This window comes from Diabrotica undecimpunctata, chromosome 1 (assembly GCF_040954645.1).
Source record: "Diabrotica undecimpunctata isolate CICGRU chromosome 1, icDiaUnde3, whole genome shotgun sequence".
Lineage (NCBI taxonomy): Eukaryota > Metazoa > Arthropoda > Insecta > Coleoptera > Chrysomelidae > Diabrotica > Diabrotica undecimpunctata.
The window spans coordinates 94053377-94075848 of NC_092803.1; the positions used below are offsets into that span (position 1 = coordinate 94053377).

The 22472-nt window shown below is 29.6% G+C and overlaps 2 protein-coding genes across 2 annotated transcripts; one reads left to right on the plus strand and one right to left on the minus strand.

Moving 5' to 3' along the window:
• Positions 1-1758: 1758 nt before the first annotated feature.
• LOC140451513 (uncharacterized) lies at positions 1759-5803 on the minus strand. Its single transcript, XM_072545368.1, has 2 exons — positions 5186-5803; positions 1759-4764 (listed from the first exon to the last, which is right to left on the minus strand). The coding sequence occupies exon 2, from the start codon at positions 4419-4421 to the stop codon at positions 3294-3296; it is 1128 nt and encodes a 375-aa protein (XP_072401469.1). The 5' UTR covers positions 4422-4764; positions 5186-5803; the 3' UTR covers positions 1759-3293.
• Positions 5804-5938: 135 nt separating this feature from the next.
• Positions 5939-6736, plus strand: LOC140433814 (matrix metalloproteinase-2-like). The gene has a single exon (XM_072521790.1). The coding sequence runs from the start codon at positions 5939-5941 to the stop codon at positions 6734-6736; it is 798 nt and encodes a 265-aa protein (XP_072377891.1).
• Positions 6737-22472: the final 15736 nt, after the last annotated feature.

The window sequence follows — 22472 nt, forward strand, 5'->3', positions numbered from 1 at the left end:
AAAGCATACGATGTACGATATAAAGATGGAACAGAGGATAAAACAAGTGGAACAATCATTAAAAAGCATAGTAGATAGCGTTCATTCATGGGATATAGACAAACGTCTTAAGGTAGTGGAAGGTGCGATGAAAAAATAATGTCTAAAGAAAAGAAAGAGGTGGTGGACGAATTGCATAAACCAGCACGAAAAAACTATCCTCGTCGTCGAACAATAATCAAAGGAATCGATGACTTGTGGCAAATGGATTTGGCTGAAATGCGTCCTTATGCACATCAAAATAAAAATTACAAACTAATACTAGTTGTAATTGATTTTTTTTCAAAATTTTTGTGGACACGTCCTCTAAAAACGAAGACTGGTGAGGAAATTACTCGGGCATTTTCGGATATTCTCGCTCATACTCGACGAGTCCCAAAAAACTTACAATCTGATCAGGGAACCGAATTTTACAACAGAAAATTTCAAAATTTAATGAAAAAACATGAAATTAATCATTACAGCACCTACACGATCAAAAAAGCTGCTATTTGCGAAAGAGTTATTAGAACGTTGAAAGCAAAGTTGTACAAGTATTTCAGTTTACATGGATCGTACAAATGGTTAGATGCTCTACCCATAATCACCGAGGAATACAACAACACAAAACACAGTAAAACAGGATACAAACCGTCTAAGGTTAACAAATCCAACGAAAAAGCCATTTTAAACAAAAGTTATACTCATTTAAAGATTGCAGGTCCACGAAAGTTTAAAGTTGGCGACATTGTACGTGTATCAAAGGCAAAACATTTCTTCGAAAAGGCATACACGCCCAATTGGACTACTGAATTATTTAAAATTGTACAAGTTAAGATAACAAATCCTATAACGTATTTGCTCGAAGACATGCAAGGTGCGCCGATTAGTGGCGGTTTTTACGAAGAAGAATTGCAGAAAACATCAAGCCTAGTCCTGACGCCGAATTAGATCGAGTATTGGCAAAATTTGAAGCAGCAGCCACAAATGAAGTATATTGTTTATTGGAAACTACATATCCAATGAGCTCTCTCCATATAAAAATTGGTCTATCTCCAGCTCGAGATTTTTCACCATCCATCATTCTAGGTCAACATGGTAATTTTAACAGAATCAGTTTAAGCACATTAGAGTGGCAAGCCATAATTGAGTGGTTTAAAGAAAAAATGAGTGATTTTTTCCAAGCAGATCTACCGACTTATGCGGATGAGTATGATCCCATCGAATTTATGTGTGGTGATTTTTGCAAACTAAGACAATTGGTGATGGAAAATGTAAAGTTGCTGACAATTGAGAAATTTGGGGTCGCATATTATTTGTGGGAAGATGACGTCAACCAAATTATAGAAGCAGACCAGAGCATGATGTCGCATAGAGTGGTGCTGTTAAAGAGTTTTACAATTTCACGAATACTATATAAACATTTCAACTTTCATCAAGAACAATTTTTGTGCTATAGACTCTTTACATGGACCAGTTGAAGCCTTCGCAGCATATTGCAATATTTGTCCAAACACTTTGCTAAGTTTAGCTTTGAAGGAATTTGTATATTATTATAAAATTAAAGTTGTAAATGATTTAACTGAATAAATAATATTAATAAATATGTTGTCTTTTATTTGTAATCTAACATAAATAAAACCAAAAAATGTAAGATTACACAAATTTATTATTAAAACTTACATTATAAAATTAATACTTTTTTTATATTTACAAAACTACAATTTACAAAAACTTTGTGATAAGTGATCTTTTCTTTTTTTGTTCTTATGAGTAGCCATATACTAAAAGAAGATAATTATATAATTATATATATATATGCAAAGAGCATGTACATTGAACGGTCCAGGTAGTATCAAACAAGACATGATCAAATGAATTTTGACACCAATTATCTGCTACATCATACAAATATTTTATGGCATATTCATGATGTTCATCCCAACTAACAACCTGTTCATAGCCATAGCATTTATTTTTTGATTTCAGTACGTTTCGGAAACGTTCATAACAACCAAAACAAAAGTTTAAAGCAATATCATCTGCTACAAATGCAGAATAACGGACACAATACATATTAAATTCTCTTTCTTTATAATGTGATCCACAAAGATGAATTCTTTCTGCTTCACTTTCATGTTTTATTTGTTCAAAATTCATTTGATCGCATACTTGTATTAGATGCAAATAATCAGATTCAGATAATTTTCGAAAGCGATAAATACTATAATTATTACAAATTTCTAAAGTAAGACTCCACGGTAGAGGAGATATTTCAACAAAGTCAGTTATGTCCAAGATATTTTCACAAATAGTTTTTATAGATTGTGTGCTTAGTGTTGGTACCATCCTGCTGTTTTTTTTTTTCTGCAACAACAAATACATGTTATTCAACAAGATAATGTCCCCACGGAAGCGTATTAAATGATTTTGGTATTAAGTACCGCTTGTCGTCATAAGGACTTAGAGCCGTTTTGGATTGCTCAATGCTAAATACAGAATGTTGGTACGACCGAATACACCTTTGGCTCGCGGTTTGAATTTTGAAGTCTTTAAGACATTTTTCATAGTCTTCGTACGTAATTTTATTTCGAACGGCCTTAAATTTCACTCCTTTTGCCTTTTTTGTTATTCCCAAATTTCCCAAGTCACATTCAATTCTCTCTTTGTTTAGTTGTTTTCTTTCTAGGCGCTGTCTCTCTTTGTCCCTCTCGTCGTCAGTTATTTGCAGTTTAAATGTGTACATTTTTGATCGTAATCCAATAAAATGTGTAATTATTTTCCCATTTGCCTCGTCCTTCATTAATCCTGGGATTTTTGTATTTAACCGTTCTATCTCGTATGAGTTGTTTTCGGCATAGTCGGAGGTATCAAATTTATTTGGATGCGCTCTTATAACCTCTCTATATGCATCTGAACATTGCAATTCATAAATAAAGCTGTCTGTGTCCATGTACAACAATGAACAGTTTTCCTCTCCCATCGTTGGAAGCATAAAGTTGTAGTGAAAATCATACATACATACTTTTGATATATCTAGGATTGCTGCGAATATATACAGGGGTTTATTAAAGCATACTTCTGATTTCTTAAGTTCGATAGCTACCAAATTTTCGCTAAAGATCGTACGACTGTGAAATCGACTACTCGCAATCAAATTTTTGGCTCCGTACCTTCCATGCCACTTTTTACATAATTTTACAATACGATGACGTCTTTGATTCTGTAAAGTCTTTCCGAACACCGCATTATTCATTAGCTTGTAAAGATTTTTCTCAATTTCGTATTTCAGTCTGATCATCATCTTCTGGAGGAGCATCGTAATCGTTTAACTTTGGGAAATATTTATCCTGTATTAGGAGCAAATTAACATGCTTTTCCATCTTTTGCGGTGTCAGTCTGGCAGGTACTACTTCATAAAATTGTTTGTCCTTCACTACGTTTAATTCTAATGCAAAAACATTGACAGATATGGCGTTTGATTTTTCAAATTTTGAAATTTGGCTTAATGGCATTGGGCTTTCTAATTTGTCAGTTTGCAAAACAGTAGAATAATGTGGATATTTCGAAACTCGTTGTGGATTTGTAGGAACTGGATACAGAGCGCTAACAATCGACCAATAAAAACAAGAATGATCAACGTTATGCACATTAATACAAGCCTTTTTATTGCTAATCTCTTTTGGCAAGTCAATGAACGATGAACCGTTTCCTATTTCTACTTTATTAATATTGACTTCTAATGAGATTACTTTAGACAGAGCAGCACCCGAATCTTTTTCTGCAAATTTAGATAGCTTTGTAAAAATTTTATCCTTAACATTTTCACTAAACCAAAGATGTAAATCGGTCGATGTGTCTATAATAGCATTTTTAGTGTTAAAATATTTTAAATCTAAACTTTCGGTATCACTCGATTTTTTAATGAATTCGCCGCAAAATGTAGTATTGACTTTAAGAATTCTATTTGTTTTTAAAATAATTTTAATTTTTCTACTAAAAATAATATAACAATCATTTAGGAACTGTGTTAAGTCCTTATGCACTAAATTAACTATAACTCCAGTTTTAATTCGACTAGCAAAACACGAAATGACATTTTCCCATTTAACTCTATTGCGTAATTTTGAATTAAGCCCCAACCCAACGTACTTATTATTGAAATTTAAAATAATTTGCCTAAAATGCTTAAAATGTCCTATGTAAGTTTGCAATTTTCTAACTGTTCCTACGGATAGTCTATTGTTTTTAATTACTTTACTACATCTAAAAATTTGACTATTTAACCGTCTTGTCCAAACTTTACGATCTCTTTCAGTGAATTTATCGAAAATTATTTTACTAAGCTTTTTAATAATGTTCATCAAATCATCAGACTGTTTAATCACTTGTTTTATATGCATGGCTACTCACACAAACAAACAATAAGAAAAAATCACTTACCTTATTCAACTATCTTAAAGGATGCTAGGAGTCTGCTTTTTCCAATATCAACTTCCCCTTCGTATATCAGCGAATAGTTTCCGCTGTTGAGGTCCGTTATTGCTGCTTGGTAGGCTTTGGTTACCCGCTGTGGTAAGAAAACAACTTCAGCGCTCAAATCCAGCAGAACTGTATCCCCAAATTGTGTTGTTACCACCTTTGCACTGTGAATGGTAAATTTTTCTCCAATTTGCAGATCTTTAAGTTTTTTATTGGCTTACGTACTTCAACCAAGGATGAATTATTTAGTTTTGATAGATCCATCTACAACAATAGAACAAACTATAGTTTTTCCGCTTAACGTGAATAGAGAGATGCATTACATACTCGGCAATAGAGAAGAACCATATACTACAAGAAATCGAAATACGAACAGCGGAGAATACTTCTTATAAAAAATAGCAGACGTGAAATGTTTTACAACACTCAAATAGATAAAAAGGACATAATAAATACAAAAACAGTATACATTTTTCATAAAATACTGCATGAAATACGACCAGAGAGATGTACAATTCTCATAAAATACAATGATAAAAAGGACATAATAAATACATAGAAATATACATTTTTCATAAAATACTGCATGAAATACGAACAGAGAGATGTACAATTCTCATAAAATACAATGATAAAAAGGACATAATAAATACATAGAAATATACAAAAGACAAAAACCGCTTACCTTTATCAGATATATGTAAGTCACTGCACACCGTATTGACTACTGCGAACTTGTTGTTGTTGTATGTTTGCGATGCGAACTGTGACACCGTATGCGCTCCTCGGTCTTTTAAAGAACAGAGCAGCATATCGCCCCACGCGAGCCCAAGTTGCGTCAACCTAATGCGCCTACGGTACCATCAACTGATTCGTTTCATTGATAAGCAACACCTTGTGTTCTAGAAATGCTCATATTTATATATTTATTTTTATTTCTTCAACTAATTTTTATGGTATACAATAAATAGATATTGCGGTAAGCGAATCGTTGTTATCAATTTAGAATTTTGTTGATGTGGTTGCTGATATCATCATACATTTTACAAAATGTAGCAACTGCGGTTTTCTTTCCGGTGTACTTGTTTTTCCAATGATTAAAATAAAATTTGTTATCACACTTGTTTACGTGTTTTTAACCATGCGAGGTCATGTTATCATGAGGCTTCATCCTGTTTGCTAACAAATGCACTATTTTAACATATTATTATATTTTAAATATTTCAGTATATAATTCTGTTTTTGTGAATTTTTTATAAATAACTATAGTACCAATTTTTGGATATTAGTATAAATCAAGATGCTGGTCTGTTTACATGTCTTATTGTTGCTCTCTGTATCTGTGTGTGCACAGAATAGCACTCTGGAGTATGCTAGTTCTTTTCTTAAACGTTTCGGATATCTAAATACATCAAATAATGCTCTTTCTAGTATAGATATGGCCCTAGTTGCCTTTCAGGAAAAATACAATCTTCCTGTGACTGGAACATTAAATAATGATACTATAAATATGATGATGAATAAGCCTCGATGTTCTGTTGGCGACAATAACTATGCCATTCGTTCGAAGTGGAATAAAACGACTTTACGCTGGTATTTCCCTCAGGCTATTAGTAATCCCGATTATATAAATCTTGCTGCAGAAGCTTTCGCTAGATGGGAGACAATATCTAATTTAAAGTTTAAACAAGTAATAATACCTTCTCCGAGGCCTGATATTACTATAACTGTGGTACCAGATACTCATAATTTTCGAGCAAGTTGTCAAGGAACCTCTAAATGTTCATTTAATTTCGATGGTCCTGGAAAAGTATTGGCTCACGCATACTTTCCAAGCGCACACGGAGAGTGTACCGAAATTCATCTTGATGTTAGTGAACGATGGTATGTAGGAAATGGCAGCGCTCCCAATGGTGAAGTCAATTTTTTGGCTGTCCTAATGCATGAAATTGGTCATTTTCTCGGACTAGCACACAGTACTATTGATTCGTCTATTATGTATCCTTGGTATCAACAAGATGTACCACCTTTTGGTGATGATGATAAAAAGGCAATGAGTATTCTATATGGGCCAAAAACAACACCCTCTTACATACCAACAACAACACCAGTTACGCTAGCACAAACACCACTTTCGCACAACAAGAACCATATGTCGAAAACATCTACCATCAAACACAGGACCTCTTGCCAACAACAACAACCACACCTGCAATACAAAACATATTATGTCTAATTCCGTATCCAGATTTCATGTTTCTAGCTACTTCTCCTCAGTTTCCAAATTATAGAATGTACGTTGGATATGGTCCGTATATATGGAAGTATGATTTAAATGAGATGCGCCTTCCAAAACATCCCGAATTAATTACCGATTATCTCCCTAAAGAGTTGAGGTCTACGCACGTTTCACATGTTTTTCAGAATTCTGAGGGACACTTAGTAACTATACGCAATAATCAGTATTACGCTGCATCTTTCCCCAATTTAAAAATTCAAAAACGTTTTATGTTTCCTTCTATACCTGCGAGAACCAAAATAAATGCATTATTTCAAACAAACAGCGGTCAAACGTATTTATTATACAATGATGATTATTATATTGAATTTAATGAAGCTGGAGATGTCTTAAACCGTGGACCCATGAATTATCTCTTACCCGGACTACCAGATACAATAACATCAGCATTCCGCTATACTGATGGGTTTATTTACTTTTTTCAGAACAACACCTATTATAAGTACAGCGAATACACACGTAAAGTTGTAGCAGCAGGAACGTTTAGCTGGGAACTTTTTGGGATACCCCGCTCCAACGACGGGCTATTAAAACAATTAAGAACTTTGTTAAACAAAATTGTAACTATATACGAATAAAAATGCTCCGTTTATGATGTTGTTGTTTTATTTAAATTCCATTACTCTGTATGTATGTTAAGCAACGTCTTGCGTCAAATGTTACGTCAATTCACGCGACATTTGACGCAGGACGTGACATTTATGTGACATCTTACGTTCTGCGTCAAATGTCACATAAATGTCACGTCCTGCGTTGAATGTCACGTCAATTCACGTTCTGCGTCGAATGTCACGTCAATTCACGTGACATTTTACGTTCTGTGTCAAATGTCACATAAATGTCACATCCTGCGTCAAATGTCACGTTATTCACGCGACATTTCACGTCCTGCGTCAAATGTCACGTCCTACGTCGAATTTCACGTCATTTCACGCGACATTTCACGTTCTGTGTCGAATGTCACGTCCCGCGTCGAATGTCACGTGACATTTTACGTTCTGTGTTGAATGTCACGTCCTGCGTCGAATGTCACTTGACATTTTACGTTCTGTGACAAATGTCACATACATGTCACGTCCTGCGTCGAATGTCACGTGACATCCAACGCTTTGACACCTCATACGTCAACATCAGACCAATAGCAACGAAGATACGTTTTAGCGCCCATTTGGCAACGCCGCCATCTTTGTTTTTTGTCTCCCTGCCTTCTCCCCGTTCCAACGAGCCCTCGTACGCCCCGATCAGACCAATAGAAACAAAGATATGACGTAATGACCTTTTGGCATGCTCCGATGCACACGGCACATACTGCATTCAACCCCATTTTTCATCCCCTTTCCAACGAGCCCTCGTACGTCATCCTACGTTAAGCCGTTTGGCATTTACAACCGGGGGTTGCGATTTTAGGGGTTGCAATTTAGGGGATGTGCCAGGAAATAGGTAGTATATCTACTAAATGATGATTGGATAATGGAAGAAGTATTAATTGAATATTAAAATTAAATAATATATTTGGAGATTGGATATTGGTATATAGAAAAGAAGAATAAATATAAATGCTGTTTGCTGGTTTGCTTGGTGGTTTATAAATGCTGGTGAAGAAAAATATCTTAAATTGGTGGAAGCTGATAATTGGAAAAAGTAATTTCACAAAAACAAGGATAACCGAAGCTGCGAAGAAGACATTGAGTGGTGATTATAATCTATACAGTGGAAAATAGTTCATTTAGGCATTCAGTGACAGAAAGGTACAAAAATTTGTTAATATAATTTAGTTAGTGTCATAACAATTTCAATTTTGAAGATAGTTTGTTTAAATTTCACATTGTCTATAGAATTTAATTAGTTTCATAAGAATTTCAATTTAAAGATAATTCATTTTAAATTTACATTGGCTAGGTTAGATATATATGTGTGTTTCATAATAGATATAATAAAGATAATTTAAAAAAGTACTTACAAACTAATTCTTTGAGAACCGCGATAAAAACCCTATATTATTAAAAAATACTCATTGCTCATCATTCACAAACAATACATCATAACAATATATATATATATATATATATATATATATATATATATATATATATATATATATATATATATACATATATATAAATGTTTTTGATGGGTTGGAGTCAATAAAAGGGGCTATTGGTTAACTATTTAATATCTCGAGCTTTCAATTGTGTTTATAATTCTTATCAAGAGCTGCTAAAAAAGACAATTAAAATTTTATGTAGTGAAAGTAATAAATTCAAAAGGACTTTTTTGGAAATGGTTTGTATTAGCAAAAGTGATAATAGTTTAAACAAAAGATCAGAAATTCAAAACCTAAGCAAAATTTATAATTATATTATTTCTTTATAATTTATATATAAAACTTGAAAAATATCACATTTTTATTTAATTTTCCATATATCTGTTACATTTTTTCAGACATCTATCAATGGTGAATAAATCTTCTTCTTTTTTGTTACTAAACAAAAAAGAATTTTTAAACAAAATTTTATTTTTGACAATATAATTGTCAAAGGTAAACATTTTAAGTTGGCATTTATGACATTGAGGCTTATTTGTAATTGGTTGCTACTTTAAACTATTTATAAATTCAATTATTTTTTTGTTAAGAAAATATTTTCAAAATTATTAAAATTTTAGGGAAGAATTTATTAGATAAGGGCATTTTAGTATTAATTCTTTTTGACATGTATTTGCAGCCATTTTTTATTAACGAAACTAATTTTATTTAGTGAGTTAACAAAAAATGTTTTTCTTTATAGTTCAACTTTGTAAGATATTTTGTCTTTTTTAGCAGCTCTTGATAAGAATTGTAAACACAATTGAAAGCTCGAGATATTAAATAGTTAACCAATAGCCCCTTTTATTGACTCCAACCCATCAAAAACATTTATATATTTTTTCCAAACGAGTCACAAGTACTTCTTTTTTCTTATATATATATATATATATATATATATATATATATATATATATATATACATATATATATATATATATATATATATATATATATATATAAACAGTGTAGGTAAAACTTTATGGTCGGTATGGTAAAATTTCACAGGATATCTAACGCAGATATAAAATCATATTTTCAGCGAACAGACAAAGATAACAATCATATTTCCCCTTGGTCTCCCCTCCACATTTCTTATTGCTGCCCATTGCCCAGTAGTAAGACGATTAGTTCCGATCTGAGATCTCTGGTTCCGATCCTAAGAAACTAGAGGTGGGTCGTTGACATTTTTATCTGAACCGTTTTTCGTAAACTGTAACTAGTTGATTGTTCATCAGTAGTTTTAAATAAACTAGTACACAAAAAACATATTGGCTATTATATTGAAAGAAACTAACAAAGGATATATTTATTATAACTTAAACAATAAATTAAACAATACAAATAGTACTTACATTTACATGACACATTATTAAATCGCGAATCGTCTAAATTGACATTTAAAAACATACGTTTTTCCACTTTTCTTGTTGTTTCTTCTTTTGTTTAAAATTAAACCAAATTTTGAACATGTGTTCACAATGAACAGATTTTGTTACAATACTACAATATTTTATGAATATAGTGGTTAAGTTAGGATATACATGGCGATGGTTTTTCCACCACTGTAATGGACAATTCCAATCACCGTTCGAAATTTTTCGTGGGTAATATCATCAGACAAATACATGTCGACTTCTTTTATATCTCTAGATACAGGTGCATGTTTAGATGAGTCATGTCTAATAAATTCATCAAAAATACACCATGGACTTAAGTCATCTTTATCAGTTTCTTTTTCTTGTACTGGTTGATTTTCACTAGTACAATCTTCTTTTTCTTTTTTTATAGAAGTAATCAGCTTCTTAACTCTTTCTTTTGTTTTTTATAACTAGGTATTCGGATTAATGAATGAGTTTCGATTTACGATTGATCTGCATTTTCGATTTCAAATCTTTATTGATAGTTCGTCAAAGGATTTACTTATTGTAAATATTCAATTATGAATTATTTTTCTTAGTCAAAATTATTGACCTAGTATAAGAATAATATTTTATTTTCAAAAAATGCGCATTTGTAGAAGATGCAGCTTTTATGGTCCACTTTCTGAATATTGCAATGATTGAAACTTCTCCTGACGCATTTCTGTCCGTTTCGACTACTTCTACTACAAGTACTGACATACTGCCACCGCGACCCAAGCGTCAAAAGGTGATGGATACTTCCATTAATAAAAATATTAGTTTAGAACAAAAGAAACAAATAGATATGGATTTAATAAACCTATGCAAAGACTCGTTTCATCCGTTTTCCATAGTTGAAGAACGAGCTTTTAAAAAGTTTGCAGGGTGGATTCCTGGATATAAACCACCAACAAGAAAAACTTGTTCATTACGTCAGGCTCATTACTTCAGGAATGTTATACCAAAACTAAGCAAATTATTAGATCACAAGTTGTTAAAGAAGTAGAAAATATCTGTATTACTACTGACCTTTGGACATATGGAGTAACTGAGTTACATCGCATTAACAGGACAATATTTAACCGAAAATTTAGAATTTAAAACGATTTTATTAGGCTGCTGCCATTTTTCTGGAAACCATAATTCAGAAAAGATCGCTTTTGAAATTAGTGAAATTATTTCACTAATTTCAAATTTCAGTTTCTAAAAAAACACATTTCAAAAAAAGTACCTTATCTTTTGAAAGGCTTTTAAAGTATCAATTACAACATAACAAAGTTCCCAAACGGCCAATCCAAGACGTGGAAACTAGGTAGAACTCACCTATTACATGTTAAAAAGAATGACCGAGTTAGAAGAGGCAATCCGTTCCACTTTTGTATTAGTTAATACAGACTTAGACTTGGACCAAATCTAAATAATGAAGACTGGATTATTTGTTTTCAATTTTCCCAAATTTTACGGCCTTAAGAAATAACAAGTACAATGAGTGGCCAACAATACTTGAAGGGTAGTTCAGTAATTGTTATGGTACGCTGCCTTCAAGAATCTTGCAATAAAATTTTAGCAAACAGTTACCTTACATCCATAGTATCCGACGTAGTACAATTACTAATATTGGATTTAGCAAAAAGTATTGTAAATGTGAACACATGTTCAAAATCTGAAACTTACGTTTTTAAATGTCAATTTAGACGATTCGCGATTTAATAATAACGTGTAATGTAAATGTAAGTACGATTTACTATTTGTATTGTTTAGTTTATTTTTCAAGTTATAATAAATATATCCTTGATCAGTTTCTTTCACTTCAATAAATATACACATAAACGATAATAGCCATTATGTTTGTTTATGTAGGTACTCTCTTACTTGAAACTACTGTTAAACAATCATAGTTATTGTTTACGAAAATCGGTTTAGTTGCGTTAAGAGCGTTAAAATTTCAGACAAATGCTTTTTAAATGTATTCATTTTTTTCGAATCCTGAGAAAACTAACAAATATTTTTGAAAAATTTAAACGCAGAATGAAAGGTGACATTATTGCCGAGGGCCGAAATAAACAAAAAGTTTTTTTGAATGAGATACTTAAAATTCAAAATCACACTAAATTTTCTCCTTTTTCGCCCCTGTAACTTATTAAAATAAACATTACAGAAGTTTTCAGAGACTTTCGGCCCTCGGTAATAATGTATTCTTTCATTCTGCGTTTAAATTTTTCAAAAATATTTAATAGTTTTCTCAGGATTCGAAAAAAAAAGAATGCCCACCTCTACTCGTTCGTTACCTGTGTTCTACTTTGATTCGGTGCTTTGACTACGCGACATGAGACGTTGCCAAATAATTTCGTATAAAGGTTTTTTATTGTTGTTTGATATTTCAATTTATTTTTATTGCGAATAAGGCACAACGTGACTTTAAAATAAGCTTATTTTGATGTTTAGATTTCCAATTCGGAAATCGTACTTAAAATACGAAACATTAATAAATTTTATTTACATAAAACGATTTCCGAAGTGGAGATCAAAATGTTAAATTAAACTTATTGAAAAGAAAAATTGTGGCAAATTTAAAATAAAAAACAGTAAGCTGCCATTTAAATCAATTCGCCCAAATTTGATTATCTTAGAATGTTGTTAAAATGCTAAAAAGACAACAGGTCAAATAAAACCAATAAGTTTGGCAATGTTGAACTTCTCCTCTTTTCTTAGTTCCACTAATGCTATTTCGACGATATAATGGGCTGACCTAATATACCTCTCTCTTTTTAAATAGGTGTTTCTCTCTCTATCTCATATATCACTCATATGTATATATAAATTGTTATGATGTGTTTTTTTGTTTGAATGATGAGCAATGAGTATTTTTAATAATATAGGGTTTTTATCGCGGTTCTCAAAGAATTAGCTTGTAAGTACTTTTTTAAATTATCTTTATTATAACTATTATGAAACACACATATATATCTAACTTAGCCAATGTAAATTTAAAATAAACTATCTTTAAATTGATATTATTATAAAACTAATTAAATTCTATAGACAATCTACAATTTAAACAAAACTATCTTGAAAATTGAAATTGTTATAACACTAACTAAATTATATTAACAAAATTTTGTACCTTTCTTTCACTGAATGCCTAAATGAACTGTTTTCCACTATATATATTCTAATCACCACTGAATGTCTTCGTACTTCAGTTATCCTTGTTTTTTGTGAAATTACTTTTTTCAATTATCAGCTTCTACCAATTTAAGATATATTTTTCTGCACCAGCATCTATATACCACCAACCAAACCAGCAAACAGCATTTATATTTATTCTTCTTTTCAATATACCAATATCCACTTATTATAAGTTGATTTATACTAATCTCCAACCATAATATAATTTAATTTCTTCCAATATACTTTTTTTTAATCTTCAATAATTATTTGTGTATAATTATAAATGTGCATTAAATTATATGCATAATTTTTAATCTTCATTTAACTCACTATATTAAACAATTTGACTATTTGTACCTGATTCTCTGACTCCAAATAATCTTTCATATTTCTTACTAAACTTTTCTGACTGACTTCTTGAAAATTCTGAACAATTTACTTCACTAAATGTGTCTAATAACTTTCATAATAAACTGGCCTGACTTCTGACTAAAAACTTCCAAAAACTTCTGAACAATTGACTTCACTAAGTAAATGTATCTATCTTCTAACTAACTTTCATGATAAAACTGCTAAAAACTGCCAAAAAACTGCCATCTTGAATCCAAATCACGGGTATTTATATCTTTTGGACATTCTAGAACCATCTCGTAAGAGATCATGTTCCAATTTGTTCCATTAACTACTTGTCTGAATTTTCTGGAACAAACCATTTCGCAAACATGGCCATCTCCGGAGATCCAGAGAATTCCATTCTTTTCTATTAATAATTTTGTTTACATTTAGGCTTTTCAGATCAGAATATATAATTAAATTAGTAACTTAACATTCTAATTTAATAAAATACACATTTCAAACAATATATTATTATAAACCACTTTATATTCGTAAATATTCTTAAACGTCACTTCAGAGTATAAATATCTGTCAATCTCCGAGAGTATTTTTGGTTGCCTAAGCACATGGCTCACTTAAATCTATTTACAACATTAAAATTACTAAATACAACTTTTTACAATTATTATAATATGCTAATTTATTAAAAATGCCCTCACATAAATATATTTTTATTAAATTCTCTAGTATATAACTTATTTAAAACAACCAAATATCTAATATTATGTAGTATATAACTTATAAATTATTTTCTATAAACCCTAATTGTCACAATACCCCAAAAATAATATTTAAAATAAATAATTTACTTATTATTTTTTTAAATATTAATTTTCTCATACCTTATTAAATTTAATAAATCAAAATTTTTTTTTTTTATTTAAAATGTGTTAAATACATCCCTGTTCGCTGTCTATGTCAAAGCAGAGAACAACGGATCACAGTTCGGCTATTCTATGGTCAAACTGTCATGTCAAATGAAGCAATGGATGCGATATCAGAGAATAAAATATAACCTTAATTAAAAATATAATAGATATGGTGTTCTGTTTATTTATAGACAAAATCTAGGAATTATTTCCATTCAAAATAACTTCATCAATATAAATTGGTAAGTTTTTTTTTTTTTTTTACTTTATTATATTAGAAAGACATTTTTATAGCAATTATAGTATCAAATTTGTGTCTAACCCCAAATTATGATTTTTAGGGTACAAATTAATTTCCATATATACAAAATTCAACAAGTATGATGTCAAATTGATTCTAAATAATGAAATCTACCATCTACCATTTAACAAATCAAGTCTATTGAATAAAATGGATATATCAGTAAGTTATTATTGTTATTATATTTGTGTTAAATGTATTGAAATCATTATTCAATCTCTTCATGATATTGAAAAATGTCGTTGATATGAAATATGCCTCTTAGTCTGTTCTCTGCATCTATTAACACATAACTATTTAGTCCATTCTGATTTTCAATTGTATATGGACCTTCAAACATTGGTTGTAATTTCTTACAACGGTTTTCTTTAACATTACTTTTTCTAAGTGAACGAATTAACACTTGGTCTCCTTTTTGAAATGTGATTGGTTTTTTTATATTTCGATTTTGTCTTCTGATATATTTTTCAGCTTTCCTCCTAATTCGATTATTCACTTTCTGCATTACTTGTTCTAACATATCCTGATTATATTCACTAATCCATTTTCTGTTTCCTATATGGCCAAACATTAAATATTCTGGTACTTCCTCTGTATTCAAATTATGTGTATTATTCAAAAAATATTCTACTTGTGGTATATGTTGCTGCCAAGTTTCATGTTGGTTTTGGCACAGTATCCTTAAATATTTTATAACTTCTTTAATATATCTTTCTGCAGGATTTGCCTGAGGATGTCTGATACTTGTAAAATGAATGTTGATTCCCTTTTTCTCACAAAATGTCCGAAATTTTTGGTTGTTAAAATATGTAGCATTATCTATTATGCAATTTCTAAATGGTCATATTTCTTCGAAAAATTGATTAATATATAATTTTAATGTTTTAACATTTGTTCTAGAGCAGTTATATAGTTTAATAAATTTTGTATATAAATCAACTATCACTAGTATATGCTTTTTTCCTGTTGGACTGAGAACTAAATTTGAAATAAAATCCATGGAAACTGTATTTAGTTTTTCATATACAACATTAGATTTATATGTGTTCTGGTTTTTGAAATTCTTTTCTTTGTTTAGTTGACATATTGGGCATTGGGTAGTAATTTCTTTTGCTATACTTATGTCATTCTTTGCAAAATAATTGTCCCTAAATAGCATCCATAGCTTTCTTGAACCAATATGCATATAATTGTTATGTAAATTTTTCAATATTTTCTTTGCTAAAGTTCTAGTTATTACATATACTTCTATGCCATTTATTATTTTATAATATACCCCATCTTTCCTAAGGACTTTTTGTTTTTCACTCAAATTGATCTGATCTCTTATAATTTCTTCTTTAGAATATAATCCTGTACTTTCTACTAATTGATTTAATCCAATTTTTATTGTGCGCTGCCCTTTTTGTGGTGTATTTTCTAACCTTGATAAAGCATCTGCCACTATATTGGATTTTCCAGAAATGTATTTGATTTCAAAGCAGTATTCACTAAGTATTAGACTCCACCGATGTATTCTACTGTTTCCATATTTGTTATTTAATATAGACGTTAAAGCTTGGTGATCTGTTTCTATTGTAAATTCATTACCCAACAAATAAAATCTTAATTTTGTGACACAGTGTATTATACTTGCTAGTTCTAATTCTGAAACTGAGTAACCCTTTTCATGTGGCTTTGTAATTCTTGAAATGAATTGTATTGGGTATTCGACCCCATTATGTATTTGTAATAATACCCCTGATAATCTCTCTATTGATGCATCTGTTCTTAATATGAATTGCTGTGTGTAGTCAGGATAGTATATTTTCAAATTTGACAGAAAAATGTTCTTAATCTCTTGGAATGCTAGTTCTCTTCTCTGATCCCATCTCCATTTTACACCTTTTCTCAGTAGTTCAAGTAATGGAAGTTCTTTTATACTTAGATCTGGTATCATCCTTTTATAATAATTAATTATTCCAATAAATCCTCTTAAAGTTCTTAAATTGTGTGGTGTTTTATATTCCTGAATGACTTGTGTCCGTTCTGGATCCATTTCGATTCCCTTAGTGTTAAGTTTATAACCTAGATATATGACTTCTTTTTGAAAAAATGTACATTTTTCTTGATTTATTTTTAGTCCCACTTTGTCTAATCTATTTATTATAATTTTTAGGTGTTTCTCATGATCTTCAGCCGTTTTAGAAAAAATTAATATATCATCAATGTAGTGAATTACAAAATGTTCATATTGATCCAAAATATCATGAAGACATCTACATAGAGCACTGCAAGATGATTGAAGTCCAAATGGTACTACTTTGAATTGATATACTACTCCATCTATCTGAAATCCTGTATACTGTCTACTTTTTCTTTCTAGAGGTATTAACCAGAAACTATGCTGTAAATCGATTTTAGTGAAAAATGACATTCCTGTAATTCTTCCTAATATTCCATCTATACTCATTGGTGCTTCAAATTGCTTTTCAGTAATCTTGTTAATATTCCTTGCATCCAAACATAACCTGATTTCACCTGATCTTTTTCGTACTACTACTATGGGGTTAATAAAACGTGTGTCTGCCTTCTCAATGATCCCATCTTCTAACATATTATTAATTGTTTTGTTTACTTCTTCTCTGTATTTATATGGTATTGGGTATGATTTTGTTTTAAAATCTTTTTCTTCTTTAACTTTTATTCTATGGATATAATTTTGTGCAATTCTATTTTCTTTATTGACAAGTCCCCTGTGTTGCTGCAATATGGAAATGACTATTGATTTATATTCTTCAGGGCAATTTAAAACTTTCATCATATCTTCTTCTTTACAAATCACATTATTCTTCAATATGTACTCATTATTCCTTGCTTCCAATTTTACGCACTCCGCCTCGTAGGCATCCATCTGCTTAAAATTTCCATTCCTTAAATATTCACTACAATAATTATTCTTTACATTCTTCTGGGACATTTCCCTATCATCAAAATACATTTCTTCTTCATAAACATCATTATTTTCTTTTAATAATATCCTATCAACTCTTATTCCTTCTTCTACCTCATCTTTCTGCATAAATTTAATTATTTGCCCTTCCAAAGTTACCATTTTTTCTTCAAAATCTATCTTTACTTTCTTCTTTTCCAATTCATCATTTCCCATTAATATATCAACACATAAATCCTTGACAATAAATCCTTGCATATTAATTTCTTTATTAAGAATATTAATTTTAAAATTGGCTAGTTTATCAATTTCACCCAACTTCTTATTATTTGCACCAATAATTTTAATTTTTGGAATCTTTATTATATCTGATAGTTTTAATGTATTAAAAATAAAATTCTCCGAGACTAAAGTACTTTCTGAACCAGTATCTATCATAATCTTAATCATTTTATTTTTGGCCAAAGCATTTATATAAATTAAATTAATAGATTCAATAATTTTCTCTTCATCTAAAGAAATAAATTCAGAAGGTTTTTCATAATAGCAATGGCCTAACTTGTAATTCAGAAAGTTTACTGCACAAAATTTTGATTATTAGAATTGTCAGATTGTATCTGACCACTTGGATCTGATGTCCTATGTCTTTCCCTACTATGACTTCTACTCACATTCTCCTGCCTTGTACTACTTCGTTCTCTGCCTTCGCAGCTTCTATTCCTTCGAACACAATTTACCTGTCTGTTATAGTTAGGTCGCTCTGTATTTCTTCTATTGTTAAAATCTTGTCTATTATTATTAGTACTGTTATTAAAATGTTGTCTATTATAATTAGTATTATTATTAAAATTTTGTCTATTTGGATTACTGTTAGTATTATTAAAATTTTGTAAATTATCACCATACCTAGTGTTATTGTTATATGATTGTCTATATTGTTGAAAGTTATTATTATATTGAAAGTTATTATTGTTTTTTCTGTTGTTATTATTACTTGTCATATTGCCTCTTTGTATTCTTTGAATAAAATTAATAAAACTATCTATTGTTTGAATATTTTGTACAGTTACGGTTTGCACAACATCAGCATCAAAATGTCTAGATACATTTAAGACTGTTTCATCCTCTCTAAGTGGTGGTTCTAAATATTTTGCAACTGTTATCAATTTCAATGCATAATCTACCATATTTGATTTTAAATTTTGATTATACTTTCCAAAATATAGAATTTCTCTAAACTTTGCTTGCTCTAATTCACCCCAATAATAATTTAAAAATTTATTTTCAAATGTTTGAAAGTTATCTAAATCATTTTCAATACTAGCAAACCAAGTTGCTGCATTGTCATTTAATGTCATTCTAATATAATCTTTAATATCATTAATATTATTCACAAATCTTAATTTATGTTTTAAACTATTTATGTATACTCTAGGATGCAAATTTTTTATATTACCAGAGAATTTAATCCCAGTCTCATTTGTTAAATTTAAGTAAGGTCTTCCTATGTCTCTCATTTGTGAAATATCATCTATTCTCTGTTCCACATTTCTTATTTGATGATTATTTATTTGGATATTTTGTTGTATATCATCTAATTTTTCTTCTGTGTTTCTCCTGTCTTCGTTAATTTTTACTTCTAAGTTACATTTCTGTAACTCTATTTTCTGTTCTATATCTATCTTATTATCTTGAATAATCCTCTTTACTTCTGTCCTCTCATTGTCTATCCGTTTCTTGTAGTCATTCCGTATACTTTTTATTTCATTTGCTACTTTTTTCTCTGCAGCTTCAAGTTTTTTATCCATTTGTTTTACAATTTTATTATTATTATCTTCTATTTTCTTTTCTAATTTTCTATAATTCTCTTCCAATTTCTGTTCCATTTTTTTCATGTCTTCTTTGACTTCTTTTGAATTCTCTTCCAATTTTTTTATGTCTTCTTTGATTTCTTTTGAATTCTCTTCCATTTTCTGTTCCATTTTTTTCATGTCTTCTTTGATTTCTTTTGAATTTTCTTCCATTGTCTTGTTCATCTGCATCATTAATGACATCAAAGCTGCCATATTGACATTTTCCTCTCTTTCTGGATTCATTTCTGCAGTATCTTGTGGAACTTGAACTAAACTCTCCTCTTGTATAGGTTGTGTTTCTACTTCCACATCTTCTTCATTCTTTTTGCTTCTTGTACCTTTCTTTCCTTGAGACATTTTGAGACTTTACTTGTTCAAATATAATTAATAATAAAATCTATTATTTTTCCTTTCTACTGATAATTAATTTAGTTATATGAGAGCACTTATCTTCCCAAACTAATTCTTTTAAATAGAGAGCCACCGCGTTGGGTGCCAAAATTGTTATGATGTGTTTTTTTGTTTGAATGATGAGCAATGAGTATTTTTAATAATATAGGGTTTTTATCGCGGTTCTCAAAGAATTAGCTTGTAAGTACTTTTTTAAATTATCTTTATTATAACTATTATGAAACACACATATATATCTAACTTAGCCAATGTAAATTTAAAATAAACTATCTTTAAATTGATATTATTATAAAACTAATTAAATTCTATAGACAATCTACAATTTAAACAAAACTATCTTGAAAATTGAAATTGTTATAACACTAACTAAATTATATTAACAAAATTTTGTACCTTTCTTTCACTGAATGCCTAAATGAACTGTTTTCCACTATATATATTCTAATCACCACTGAATGTCTTCGTACTTCAGTTATCCTTGTTTTTTGTGAAATTACTTTTTTCAATTATCAGCTTCTACCAATTTAAGATATATTTTTCTGCACCAGCATCTATATACCACCAACCAAACCAGCAAACAGCATTTATATTTATTCTTCTTTTCAATATACCAATATCCACTTATTATAAGTTGATTTATACTAATCTCCAACCATAATATAATTTAATTTCTTCCAATATACTTTTTTTTAATCTTCAATAATTATTTGTGTATAATTATAAATGTGCATTAAATTATATGCATAATTTTTAATCTTCATTTAACTCACTATATTAAACAATTTGACTATTTGTACCTGATTCTCTGACTCCAAATAATCTTTCATATTTCTTACTAAACTTTTCTGACTGACTTCTTGAAAATTCTGAACAATTTACTTCACTAAATGTGTCTAATAACTTTCATAATAAACTGGCCTGACTTCTGACTAAAAACTTCCAAAAACTTCTGAACAATTGACTTCACTAAGTAAATGTATCTATCTTCTAACTAACTTTCATGATAAAACTGCTAAAAACTGCCAAAAAACTGCCATCTTGAATCCAAATCACGGGTATTTATATCTTTTGGACATTCTAGAACCATCTCGTAAGAGATCATGTTCCAATTTGTTCCATTAACTACTTGTCTGAATTTTCTGGAACAAACCATTTCGCAAACATGGCCATCTCCGGAGATCCAGAGAATTCCATTCTTTTCTATTAATAATTTTGTTTACATTTAGGCTTTTCAGATCAGAATATATAATTAAATTAGTAACTTAACATTCTAATTTAATAAAATACACATTTCAAACAATATATTATTATAAACCACTTTATATTCGTAAATATTCTTAAACGTCACTTCAGAGTATAAATATCTGTCAATCTCCGAGAGTATTTTTGGTTGCCTAAGCACATGGCTCACTTAAATCTATTTACAACATTAAAATTACTAAATACAACTTTTTACAATTATTATAATATGCTAATTTATTAAAAATGCCCTCACATAAATATATTTTTATTAAATTCTCTAGTATATAACTTATTTAAAACAACCAAATATCTAATATTATGTAGTATATAACTTATAAATTATTTTCTATAAACCCTAATTGTCACAATATATATATATATATATATATATATATATATATATATATATATATATATATATATATATATATATATATATATATATATATATATATATAGGTATATATATATATATATATATATATATATATATATATATATATATATATATATATATATATATATATATATATATATATTTAGTGGATTTTCTTGGGCTTAGGTTCATAAAAAAATTTGATTTGATACTAAGACATTTTCATATATTTTTTCGACGTTTCGGCAGGAAATCCATGCCTTTTTCAAGAAGTAATACAGACATAATACGATTTAAAAGTTAAATTTTTGACTTACCAAGCATGTAAAAATTCGTTACTAACAAGTAGACGTCACAATTAAAATAATATTAAAAACATAGGACATACCCACTAAGTCACTACATGTAAAATATATTTTAAATCTAATGTGTTGTTTATTGAAGTTAGTTTATCGTTTAAACAACCAGTTATTTTAACATCATAGGCGTTCTGAGATTGTCTTTTTATGTGTTTTTAAATTAAGTTAAAATATATTTTGTTCAAATTTTTGACATCTTTTTTATCATTTATTGCATTATTATTTTTTTTTATTTGTATAGACTCTAGAAGCTCTCTCTTTTTCCTGTTGGGTTCAC